This window comes from Bombus flavifrons, chromosome 3, assembly GCF_040668555.2.
Source record: "Bombus flavifrons isolate JBK064 chromosome 3, iyBomFlav1_principal, whole genome shotgun sequence".
In the NCBI taxonomy this organism is placed as follows: Eukaryota; Metazoa; Arthropoda; class Insecta; order Hymenoptera; family Apidae; genus Bombus; species Bombus flavifrons.
Genome location: NC_138444.1, coordinates 19,423,922 through 19,437,155, shown reverse-complemented (window position 1 = coordinate 19,437,155; position 13,234 = coordinate 19,423,922). Strand labels below are relative to the sequence as shown.

Sequence of the window (13,234 nt, the reverse complement as noted above, 5' to 3'; positions counted from 1 at the left end):
TTCGCCATTTCGCCCTCGTACCAATGAGATAAGACATTAATGCAACCACGGAATTTTCTTTTATTTCTAAAAATTTCATTAACGCATTGGTGAAATTTTCCTGATTAAGATGAGATCAAATACGATAGTAATAATAAAATTGGCACTCAGCCAATTCTTCGAGACCGTTTTCTCCCCTTTTTTTCGTGGTATTTCTTGCTCTTCATTACACACATATCTATTATCGTATCAATACACGCGTCTACTACTACAACAACTAACCAATTGCAACTTTTTTTCGCACAGAAATGATATTCAATTTCATGGAAGATGCCCATGTCCAAACTACTCTTGCAAGTAAGTCCCAAGAGATGCAGCTTGCCTCGTATGAAACCTGATCTGGTGGCATGCCTTGAGACAAATCATATCGTGTACGGCAGGGTGTAGGGGGCATACTCAACGCAACGCTACATACACGCTTGTAAGAGACGGTAAAGACCGTTTAAAATGTTAAACGAAAGCGGCAGATTCAAATGCTGAATACCAATAATCTCCAATATGTCCATAGAGTATTTAAAATATTGTAAATCTTTAATTGATTTATAACTTTTCTAAATATCGGAAATGTTATTTCGGAATGTTATTTTGGAAGTAATGTTTAATACCGTGTCTAACTGTACGTGCAATTAAATCTAAGTTGATTTATAATAACAAAATTGTAAAAAATAACGATATAATAGTATTATAAAATTTCTCTATAATGAGATCTTTCATCAAACATAATCGGATCATACCTATACTTGCTTGCTTCTAATTGTTATTCAGCTACTCCGCATTGAACTGTCTATATCGTTTGGACGAAAAATAAACGGTTGCTAGCATATTTTCCTTTTTCGAACGTAAGAACCTTCCAAGAACGACCGAAAAATATTGTTTATACCTACATGGCATTGACAGTAAGAGCTCGTGAAATAGCGAATATTTGTCAGTTCCTTCCAAGCTGTCGTGTATCGTGCAGGGACGTTCGTCTTTTGTTGAGAAAAATAATTGTAAGATAATTTATATTACATGTTGGACGATATCCTCGGTTCCACGTTAATTGTTCAATTGTCAATGTTATTACTTGAAAATAATTTGATATGCTTATGCAGAAAACTTGAATACGAACGTAATAATTTTTCACTTTTGGTAGAAATATAAATAGAAAACAATAGGGAAAACTCACCTCCAGAAACAAGACATTGTAATTTCATATCACCACCTTCTTCATACGGACCTGCTACCGCTGGCACAGTTCCACGTTCATCGATAATATTTGGTTTATGCGGTGGTACTGTAATATACGAAAATAAAACATTCTTATTGAATATATTATTAATTGCACGTATCTTTGCTATTTGTATTATTATAAGGCACGAACCGATGGTACAGTATCCTAATGACACGACCAATTAACCGATTTATAAACCAACCGTTCTCCAAGAAGAGGGATTATTAATTAATTATCTATGTGGCGACATATTAGTTCATCGTTTGTGACTATTTGTTTAGAATTCGGAGTTGAGCACTACTGGATTCAAAGATTTATTTGGATAATTTCGTATAAAATAATATCGTATAAAATTACTCTAACTGTTATTGGTTATTCAGCGAACGATTGACTGTAACGTTGAATTAAAGTTTCGATTATGTATGACTATAATTTTATTCGAATAACCCTCAAGTACTAGTTGTTAGTTTTGGCGTTAAAAAATTAAGAATAAAAATAAGCGACTTGGACTGCAGAGTTTATGATACGTTCAGGACAATTCAGTCGACGATAAGTCGATAAACTGATTTTTTCATTAATTATTTTGACAAAAGATAAGATGAATTATAACGAGTTAGGTGAGTTTGATCACTATCATATTCGCGTGTTTGGATTCATTTTTAACAACTTTCCCATTATTTTTCGGAAAAGCGATAAGGACACTTTTGTTCCGTGACAGACACTTTTAGAGAGTTTGCATGAATTTTTCAACTCAGGGCGATCCCCGAAACTGACATTTTGTAACACCCTCCTTTCTAGTTCTTGAAACGATTATTCTTTCGCAGGTCAATAATATCGCGGTATGTGTATAGAAACGATATTAATGTTGCACAAATATCGTTAAAATCAGCTACGTACACGTTCCAAAAGACCTACAAATTTTCCCCGTTTTTAACAATAGATACCATTTTATACCGAGTCAGATCATCAGGTATTTGTGAGTTATGAGAGGTGTGAGTTTTGACCAGCAAATGTATGTTTTCCAATATAAAAAATTACAAATACATAAAACTTATGAGATGCATAATAAATTGATATGTAGCGAATTCAATGTTACTAAATATAGTAAAAGTCCGTATAATACAAACCTATAACCATCAGGTGAATTCTTGAATTTCTGGAAGGACTCTTCGCGAAATCTACTCGACATCTGTATTCACCTTCGTCTCTTTCTTCAATGTGATTGATGTTTAATGTTGCTGGTTCAGTGACAGTTCTAAAGAATGCACGGTCGTTTAGATGGTCCTTATTATTCCAATGAGAAGCTTTCTCAGAATGTTTGCCTCTCATATCGTAACTGAAACAATATATTCTTAATTTAATACTTTGAAAACAATTATATTTAACATTCTGATTCTTAAAACTCTGAGATTCGTTGTAATCTTTTCCAACTTTGCGCGAGACTTGTTCGTTTGTAAATGATCCTGATTGATGATGAGCAATTTTGTTTTCGCTATTCTTTATTTTTTCGAATCGATACATTATTCCTCAATTTCCTCGTGCAAACTTGACAATTATATTTGAAAACTATTATACATTATGAATTTTCTGCGATAAACGAACTGTAAAACGAAGCGTACTGTATAAAATAACCGAAATTTACTGTTTAAGATATACTTCTAATAATGTATACGAAATACAATAAGAAAAGAACGAATTGAACATAATATAAGGTTCGAACACTCGGATTAATATCCAAGACGCAGAAATTTTCTACATGAAAGTTTGTTCATTTACCTGTAAATAGGTGTGGTATCGCTTTTGTACCAAACAACTAAAATTACGGAATCATTTTGTTGCGGTGGACGGATATCACATGACAACTCTGCCGTACCTTGAAGAACTGCTCTTGTTGTTACTGTTGATCCTGTAATATAAAATATTTATTGTCGTTCGAAATTTTCATTTTTCTGACAAAATATTTGTTATTAATGTACTAGAAATCTTTTTTCAGGCAAAAGCTTGCTTCAAAATTTGTTGTAATATTCGCACAACAACTGCAAATTATAATAAAAATTATAACGACTACGATATTAATATCTTCAGAAACGAGAATAGGGCGGATAACGCTAGCATTTATAAAATTTGGAAACCTGAACGTTCCCCGTCTTAGCAAACATGTTGTCTTATTTTGCTTCATCTTATTTAAAATGTAAACGTTCTATGTAAGTGTTCGAGATTCGGAGACATCTGTGGCGGATGGGTGGCAAATCGACAAACCGCAAACTAGTGTTTCTGTGACTTTTGTCTCGCGGCTCGCCACCATAATATAGTCAGCGACGATGCGATATTATACAATGACAACACCGACGATATCAAAATGTTTGTAAGGGAGACCATCGCTTCAATACTCGAATCGCTTGAATACTTGTACTTGAGCCATTCGTTTCAAGGATAAACTTTTTGTATTGACCGCCAGAAACAGGAATATCGGGCTCGGTAAAGTAATGGTTCCCGAAAACGAACGCGAAGACTCGTTATAAGTAACGGTAGGTTAAATAAGTGACGATAATATACGATTCTTAGTCATATATTTTTCTCATATTTAACGAAGTAATGAAAATCGTATGACAATAGATCCGAGCTACATACGTGTAAGTTATGTGGTCGACATGACCATTAAGTATCAATAATTAACTTTTTACATCAATTAATGGATTAATTAACGATTCAAGATATTTTGCTAACATGGACAACAATTTTATAATACAAACGAGTATATGAATGCCAACCGTGTCAAGAATAACTCTTTTACTTGAAAACTAAAAAGGTGATACATGCTTGATATGTCTCAATATCGAATTAAAATTTATTATAGGTAATATACGTGTACATTGATGATCAAACTATCGATAGAAGTTCCTTAATAAAATCGCAAGCCAAATTAAAGTCTCATAATCGAAGAAATATTTGAACGAAAATATAAGCTAACCGATATGCATCGCTAGTTTCAAAGGATCACCTCGTGTTTTATGATGTAATGATATTTTTGCGTGCTTGCATGTGCTGGCTACTCGAAGCTTTCATATCTAAGGTGACCTCGCGTGGGGTAGAAGGAAAGATAAATTGCTATAGTGGCAATCAATATGAAAGAAAAAAAAAAAAAAAAAAGATAGCCACGTGAATGGGATGCTCGATAAAATTCCTTGATTTTGCTGTTAAGACAATACGTGTCAATTAGATTCTAATTTCTATCTTTTATTTATTTCCCATTTCTTACGATTTCGACTAATAATTTTATATTTATATCGACAGAAAGTCATGTACGCGTATTTTCGAAAACATGCATATCTATTAAAGCGTTACAGGAATTTCACAAGTTAATTTCATTCAATAGGAAGTTAATATTTATGTATTAGTTACATGCTGACGAAATGTACTTGATGTACTTAAGTGCCTATCTAAAGGTGAAACTGGCCGATTATACGCAACCTCTTATTGATAATTTTTTCCTTATATGTATGTATACTACTGATTTTTGAATTTGATACAAATCATATAGGTATTGGTACGCATGAATAATATGCAAAAAATGGCTGAGTTAACAATTTCAATTTCATTGAATCATTTTCAATAAAAAAACATGCGATATTATTTAATCTCAATTTGAATCAAGCATGATATACTCAATTTTACATAAATAGATCGTGAGAATATTATCGCAAACACGTTGTAAACAGCATTTATGCTTTCACGCATAACACGGAAAAAGACGACGAATGTTAAAATTCAAACACGGAAAAATAAAAGGATAAACGATGGAAAGTATTCGCTGTTCTTTTCTTATATTCTATATATTAGTATATAGTTCTAATCGTATATCAAATTTGAAGAATTTCTTATTATATACACATATTTTTACCTTATTTACCTTATTTTAGAAAGTAACCTACAGTAAAATTATTTTCGACAGTAGTCATGCCCAACTGTGGAACGAGGCTTGAAAACAAATCCGAATATGTATAGCCAACTTCGTGAATCAACCGACGACTAGGGATTCTGCCTAAAGGAACCGTGGTCTTGTCTGGTTACTATCGCTATACATATATGTATGTAGGTAGGTAGGTAACGGGCGCGGTGCAACGAGTGACATACAAGAGAGATTATAGCATTCTCGGGAGTCTAGTTAATATGTCTTACGCGAGATGTTTGGCTGTTTGTCACTGCCTCCCTATATATCCAATTTCCCTCGTTATTTATTTGGCTTGATATTCCACATAGTCGAATTATTACTATCTTAGTTGCAGAATCATGCTCGGAAAACCCATGTACGTACTGCTGATTTCATAACTGAGACGCGTGACCGACTGAAGGAATGTGCTCAAGGAGTCGTAGATCGACCCAAATGTCGTGACGAATGCCATATCGGCCAAATGGATTTCGGATGTAAATTGGAGTCAGAATGTATGACCGCCGGTGTTCGCTCGGGCCACGTGATAAATCGGCTTGAATGATTGCCTCTGCTATTGCCTGCGTAGATGGTCGTTTGCGAATCAGGCAAAATTCGTTAGATATTGAACGACGATATTACGAGATCGTGACTAAATTGCCAATAGTTGATGATATCGTTGTTCCAGATTCTTTTCTTATACACTTTGTTCCGGTCAAACATGAAATATTCGAAATTATTCCTCCAATTGATGAAACAGCCGGTATTGTTTTAAAAAATGTTCACTCGGCTCACAACTTTCGTGCAACTTCAAGTAGAAACTGAATGTATCGCAGATCATAATAATAGATAAGGTAATTTTAGAATTGAATTGACATTACCATTAAGATTTAATATCCTTTATTATTACTATATGTCTGTAACATTCGTTACCTATCGTTACTTTATTTTGCAAACCTCTGCTTTATCGTAACCGTCAATAATGTCTGATTATAAATTAGAAATAACGTAAAAATCGATTATATTAAAGACATTATCTAATTATTTAATTATCATGCAAGTGTAAATAAATGAAGCATTTAACAGTTAGCCAGATGTGTTAATCAGGAATTGCAACAATATTCTCTAAATCACAGATACCCGAAGTTTTGACAATAATTGAGCTATGTAAAGACAGTACGAGGCAAAGCCGCGAGCTCTGCCTGGCGAGATGTATCCTTACCTGCCTCACCGTGAGGCATGCTTCGGTTTGACGTTGAATACAGCAGGACTTTGGACGAGCTAATGATTGGCGGTTTTCCGGCGAGATTGAAGATGCTTCGCAGTTGCTTATTCGCTTCGTTCGATGCGCATTTGGACCTTGCCTTTATGAGTTTAAAAGACAACACGAGACGACGCGAGAGCAACTCGAGGCTTCCTCGCACAGCTTGTACATATCTTTAAACTTTATACATGGACTACTATTAATCAAGCATCGAGCAAAAGAATCTTTTCGCGTTTTATATATCTGTATCTTTTATTACTTATATTCATTACCATCGTCATTGAATTCCTCAGAATGAGAATTATATTTATATACGTTGTGTACTCGATAACATAGTAAAATTAAATTTGGTTTTCCTACAATAGTCGACAAAGGACACTGTAAACTATGTTTTTCTCGGTTATTTCGAGTATCAAACCTCAAACTTATTAACAAATAAATTTGCGGTATTACTTTCTAATCAGGTTCAGAAAATACTATATTTTAATATGAGCTTATACCATATGTTAATATGACCGATAATAGCGATTATAGAAATATCCACTGTTACATTAATCAACGTGCTGAGATTTGGCTATAACTATGAATGAACTATGAATATAACTACGAATGAACTACGAATATAACTATGAACGAATTATGCGTAATAATAAAAAATGATAACCAGAAGAATGATGTTATAATTTTTTACATGGGAGCAAATCACATATCTCTGTGCGTCCTATATTGCCTCTTTCGTAATGGCACTCGATATATACGTGACTAATCTTTTAATCAAGTTATATTCAATCACGTTATTATATCACGTTGAATTATACCAAAATACATATACATGTGAAACTGAGAAATGTCAGAAGGCTAAAGAAAAAGTTGGTATATATATATTATATAAATAAGAGCATTAATGCACGGATGAATTATTGTTATTAAAAACTTGCAAGTTAAGTATCTATGGATTCAAACAGGATCAGGAAGAGAGAGAGAGAGAGAGAGAGAGAGATTATGCTATTCCGCAAGTGTGTGTTTACGTTTGCATGTATTTATACAGTAGAGACGATTCGGGTGCATTCCGACAGCTGCCGTTGTCTCTCGAGAATGCCAAATGGAATCTGAATTCTGTCGGTTAGGCTCGAGCCACGAGAAATACCGGTATCAATGCAAACTGCTGCTCCCTTCTAATATGTACATTATTGTACATCCAACCGAATACGTTCATCCGACACCATCGTTTAACGTACCTATCGTATTACACGTATATGTTTATATGATACATAACATCTTGACCACGTCGTTACACTTTCAATACCTCTAATTATTTCTAATAATTCAGTTCATCGTTCAATTTAAATCAATAAGTCGAGTCTACCGATAAGTATTGGTTGTAACAGGCAAATGGAACTACTGGAAGTCATTCTTCTTTAGCCGTAACGTAGCGGTTAAACTAGGGGTATAAATGAATAATATCTATAATTATATTATTATAATTATTGCTACAGCTATTTGTAATTTAATAAATGTATTTACTTGAAACATCGTCCGGAAGGATATCTCGAGTAGAACCGTGGTTCCGCAGTAACTCATCGTCAGACAAAATATATTTATAATTGATAAAAATAGAAATGGTGTAGTGCATGAATTATCTATCTATTATCTATTATCTATTATCTAAATCTTGTGTAAAATTTTTGAATGAACATATTTGTACGCAGAGAAACGTGACAAGAACGTACGTAATTAAATGTGGAATGTATAATACTGTATACACAGTCATTCGTATTAATATTCATATTATCTCTACGAATAGTAGTCTAGTAGCATCAAATCTTGAACATGAAATGTATCTCTATATTATTACAGAATATGTTTCGTCTTTCAAAATTGGTTTGCGATTCTCGAGTTTTAGTACTTTGTTTATTTTACTTCTACACGATTTATTTATTATTACAATCGCTTTTTATTCAACTTGTAAACGAAACAATAAGAGTTTGAAGTATTCGAGGATACCTATCTCTTATTAATCTAATCTTACTAAATTATGCGCATACCCCCTAAAGCTCTTTTCAACTGTTAGCCTGTTAGCCATATTCTTAATTAATTTTGAACGATTCCTGCGTCCTTTTCACTTTTCTTATATTCCCAACACCTCATTTATTATCACTACCTGACGTTCTTGCAACGACTTCTAGATCCTCTCCATAAGCAACGTAAAGTCAGAGTACTCGTCCGCTTCTCCGGTATGTCTGTCCAGGCCAGGCATCTTTCCCGATTCCTCTTTCACGATCTTACGATCGATCTAATTCCGATGGCCGATATGGCACCGATATGGCACCGATATAGTAAATCATGTTTTGCGTTTAATCGAATTTATAAGCGATCGAAGACTCGACAAAAGTTCTCAATCATGATCTGATGCTAATGTATTTGCTTTTACACGGCAAAAATAATCTTATCTTATTTTCTAATAACCCATCTTATAACCTAATAATATTGCAACAAGAGAGTATTCCCAAAATTGGCCGTGTTAAAAAGTAAATCGCCAATCTTAAGGAAACTTGTGTACAATGTAGTTGTCGGAGAAATATCTGACACGTAGATATTTTCTTTTACGTGTCCGCATTCGTATCGATGGAATGAGAGGAAACAGTAGCCAAAGTTGAAGGTTAGTGACATATTTCGTGAAATTCCTTTTCTTCGAAACTATCAGGTCTAGAAAGATGATTGAAATGTAGAAATAGTTTGTTTGTAAACAAGGAATTTGGCTACGTAAAGGAAATCATAAAAGATTAACCTATTTTTATTCATTTTCGTTCCAAAGTGTTGATCCGTTTTCATGAAAATCTCTTTAGATAAATGTATATATAAATTTCGAAAAATTGTACGAAATACGGTTAATAACAGTAAATAACACGGTTATTGTCTTCGTCATTTTCGTCCATTCTACTAGTGTAGGTATATAAATGAAGTTGGTAAGTATTCAATTGTAAAAGTTGTAAGATACAAGTGTGTAAAAACTTAAATGCTTTATTGTATTAGCTGATTCGGATATTCTAATCGCGCGTTGTCAGTCGTGGTAGTGCATAAGTACGGTCTATACGTAGATATGTATATCTTTAAGTACATGCGCCATGTTACAAAGCCACATGTATGGCCTTTCACGTGCTCATGCAGGTGTAACTAATAAGCCCAGCTGGACAACACATTTCGCAATCTCCTCTACGATCTCTTATCACGAACATAAATTGTCATACGATATTAGAGAATTTAAATCGGTTTCAATAAGAGAACATCGACTTTCGTTTCTAATATTCGAAAATTCGACTTAAAATTAAATGTTAGCGTATAATAGATTTTGCGATCTTCGATATACGTACACATCTAAATTGTAGCAATGCTTTTTGTACAAAAATTTAGAAATGTGATGCCTATCAATCTCGTTTGAAGAATCGACGCACCAAGATTTAAAAAATTGATTTATTTTAAAATATTGAAGTATTTGGTTTATGTCGATGGAGTTAATCGCTTCTTTGGTCGCTTTATATTTACATGTTCACATGTCAGAAAGAAAGATTGTGTGTGAAACAACACTCGCAATGTTTAATTTTCATTTGAAATCAATTTCCAGATATCAACTACGAAATGCAAAGTCAGTTATTAGAAACATAGACATACATTTAGAAGGACGATGATGCACCGGATGATGTATCTAATCGAAGGAGCAGTTATAAAGATAAACATATCGGTAACAACACAATATTAACTGTTACTAAATTAAGGCGTACACATTTCAAGTATCGAAACGATTTTGAAAAATTAACCTTCTATTGCTTTTATGTGAGTAATAACGTAGCAATACGAGAATATATACATAACTGAAAGTCGTTGTTAACTCGACGTTAGTTCGACGAAAAAGCAAGTCATACAGTTTGAATAGAAGGCGAAAGAACGATTCTTTGTCACAATAAAATCGCCATTATTCACGGGTGACTGCCAGGGAAAGAACTGCTCACAGAAGTACAATGAAGACAGCACAAGAACATTCTTGCTAGACCAATGTACTGAAAGCATAACGATCCGAAGGAGAGTGTAAGGTGTAAAGGAAAGAAAGAACACGAAGCTCGATTTACATCGGGCACATTAATGCTCAACTGACTAAACCAGCTCCCAAGCAATGGCGTACTGGCAATAAAGTCTTGCAATGTCGACAGTTTTATTTGCCTACACCCTTGCACGATTCCTCGTTTCACACCTGGATGCATTTGAACTTTTACTACCTCCGTGAATACTTCGTTTGATAAAAACGCAAACGATTCAACGATCGAGGCCGTTCTTCTAGAAAAATCCATATTAGAGTTTCAAGAGAACACGAACTCGAGATACGCGACTTTCTCTAGTACAAAAAATGTCTGTTTAACATATTTTACATTTCGAGACACTCTGGGTGATGCGATTTATAGTCTTTCCTTTATACAAGTAGAACATTGAAAAATAATTGTATCCGCGAACGCAATCAAATTATGAAAATACATCGTATATTCTATGTTATTTTGATATAACAATTTAACATATCAATCAGAACGCCTGGCTCCTAGTTACAATTTCCTTACGAAGTCAATCCATTCAAACGAGACGAAATGTCACTTTTATTGTAATTAGACGAGAAATTCTATGAGAGCAAAAAAAGAAAAAAAAAAAAAAGAAAAAACAGGTAAAAATCAAAAATGAATTTTTTTAAATGAATTATTCCTTTGCAACGAATAATGTTTCTCGTAAAATACGATTGTACGATACAATGCGATACGATTGTACTTTTCATTCCAAGTAAGTAAGTAAGACATTCGTATGACTAGCGTGAAACTAACAATTTATGTTCTTCCCGTGTGCCTGTTATCGATGTATTTACGTAAGCAAAGACGTAAATAAGATCTTACAAATAAACTTGAAAATGGTTTTCTTTTGGGCTTTAAAACGAGCTCAAACATGTACATAGTTTTTGGACAAAGATGGTAATAACGATAGTAATAGAAATATTTTGCGATTGAAACGACAGCGCGATGATCTGTTTCGTTCAATTTTCTCTTCCAAATTTTATCCTCGAAATTTATCGTGAACAAGAAACTGAAATTTCATGTAGCTGAATTTTTGCAAGTTATTAACAACTCTTATGGCATAATGTTCCACAAAAATTAACGATTAAAATGATCAAACCACTAAATTATTCTTACATCATTCTTACATATTACGTAACATTGGAAACATATTATTTACAACAATTGAATCGTTAATTGAATTCTCTGCTATTCCTGAACGCTATACCGATGATTCTCTAAGACCGTTTTTGTGGGGAAGATTGTGCATTAAAAAGTTGTGCGAGAAAATACAAAATTGTCGAGAGAGCTTTAAACGATGAAAATATGAGTCGTTTCTACGGCGTAAAATCATTTATGCATTCTTTCTCTTCCCAGTGATTCCATTTTAACCGTGTCTTTCCTTTTTTCTTTTATTCTCGACCCGCAATCTCTTACCTCAGTCCCTTTAAATTCCAGTTAATATTAGATGAAAGCTACCAGATTAAAAATGGGTATTCTTCGTAGCAACCCTCAGCCAACTTTCCAACCAAGCGGTTACTGATATTCTTCCCGCTCTCTCCTCCTCCTCTTCCTCCTCCTCCTCTGCCACCTCCTTCCTTTCCCCCAACCACCCACCCACCCACCGCACCCCCTCCATTTTCATTTCAACCAACGAATTTTCAAACTTTGTTTTCGTTACGCAAATGCCCCAGTTTCATTTTATTCGAATACCAGTTTTGCAAAAGTACTGTTAAGTTTTTATCAAACATTTCTGAATTTCATCATTCTCTTCCATTCTTTCTTTTATTCTATCATATTATGTAATTTTTAAATATTCGACTAATTTATATTTTAACCATTGAAATGATCAACAACATATGATGTACATAATATTATACAATATGCTGAAATAAAGTATGTATACAGGATTGTTAAATATTCGAAATACTTGAAGAAGAACATTCTATCCTGGGTAAGATATTGATAAGCTTTGTTATTACGAACCTTTATCGATCAAATCAGGTTCTAGTTTATAAATTTATCTAAAAAGGTAAAGTGAAAAGTTTGAAATAGGTGTAGAAACATTTTTCCGAGGTGAATCTTATTCTTGATAACAAAGTGATCAGGCTGACACGCGATAAATAAGAGTCGATTGGATTTCTACTGGCAAAGGTAAAAGTTTGACTCCAATAATAGGACGGTAGAGGTGACTAATTCTCTTGCTTCTATCGTCGATTATCCTTAACTGTTCATGTCTTTCTCTTCGGCTGATTCGACTAGTAACTTCTGGACTAACCGGATTAACCAACCCTCTGACGACGGAAACGGTTCTGTTCTCTCTCTGCTGTCGTAATTCGTCGTTCATCCAGAGTTTATCCTCCGAGACGGTGTTATGATAAAAATTGTCTATTTTGCTAGAAACACATTGTCAGTTGACGTAAGCTGTTGTATTATACATGAACTTTCACGAAAAAATAGCGAAAAAGGTTGTACTGTAATTTCAAGTGATATTTTCCTTGGGATATTATATCACATATGTTATGTTATATTGGCATATTGTATTACATATATTATATATTTCAAGTAAAACATACGTATAGTTTTGTCGCCAGAAAGAGAAATTATTCTTTTTCAAGTTCAGAATCGAAATATCTTAATAATAAAATAGTGAAAGGACGAACAAGAAGGAAGTGACTGAAGCGAATGTAACAGATGAAAGTAGAGTG

At 33.8% G+C, this 13,234-nt stretch overlaps 1 protein-coding gene across 9 annotated transcripts in view; it reads right to left on the bottom strand.

The window, feature by feature from the left end:
- The window catches only part of LOC138177904 (nephrin), a 94,995-nt gene that overhangs the window by 15,280 nt on the left and 66,481 nt on the right, over window positions 1–13,234 (bottom strand). For all 9 annotated transcript variants that reach the window (XM_069109215.1, XM_069109214.1, XM_069109220.1 and 6 more), the window contains 3 exons: window positions 3,026–3,155; window positions 2,377–2,585; window positions 1,205–1,312 (listed from right to left, as the gene is read on the bottom strand). In XM_069109215.1, the coding sequence (XP_068965316.1) occupies window positions 1,205–1,312; window positions 2,377–2,585; window positions 3,026–3,155 (447 nt within the window). The remainder of the gene's footprint in view (window positions 1–1,204; window positions 1,313–2,376; window positions 2,586–3,025; window positions 3,156–13,234) is intronic.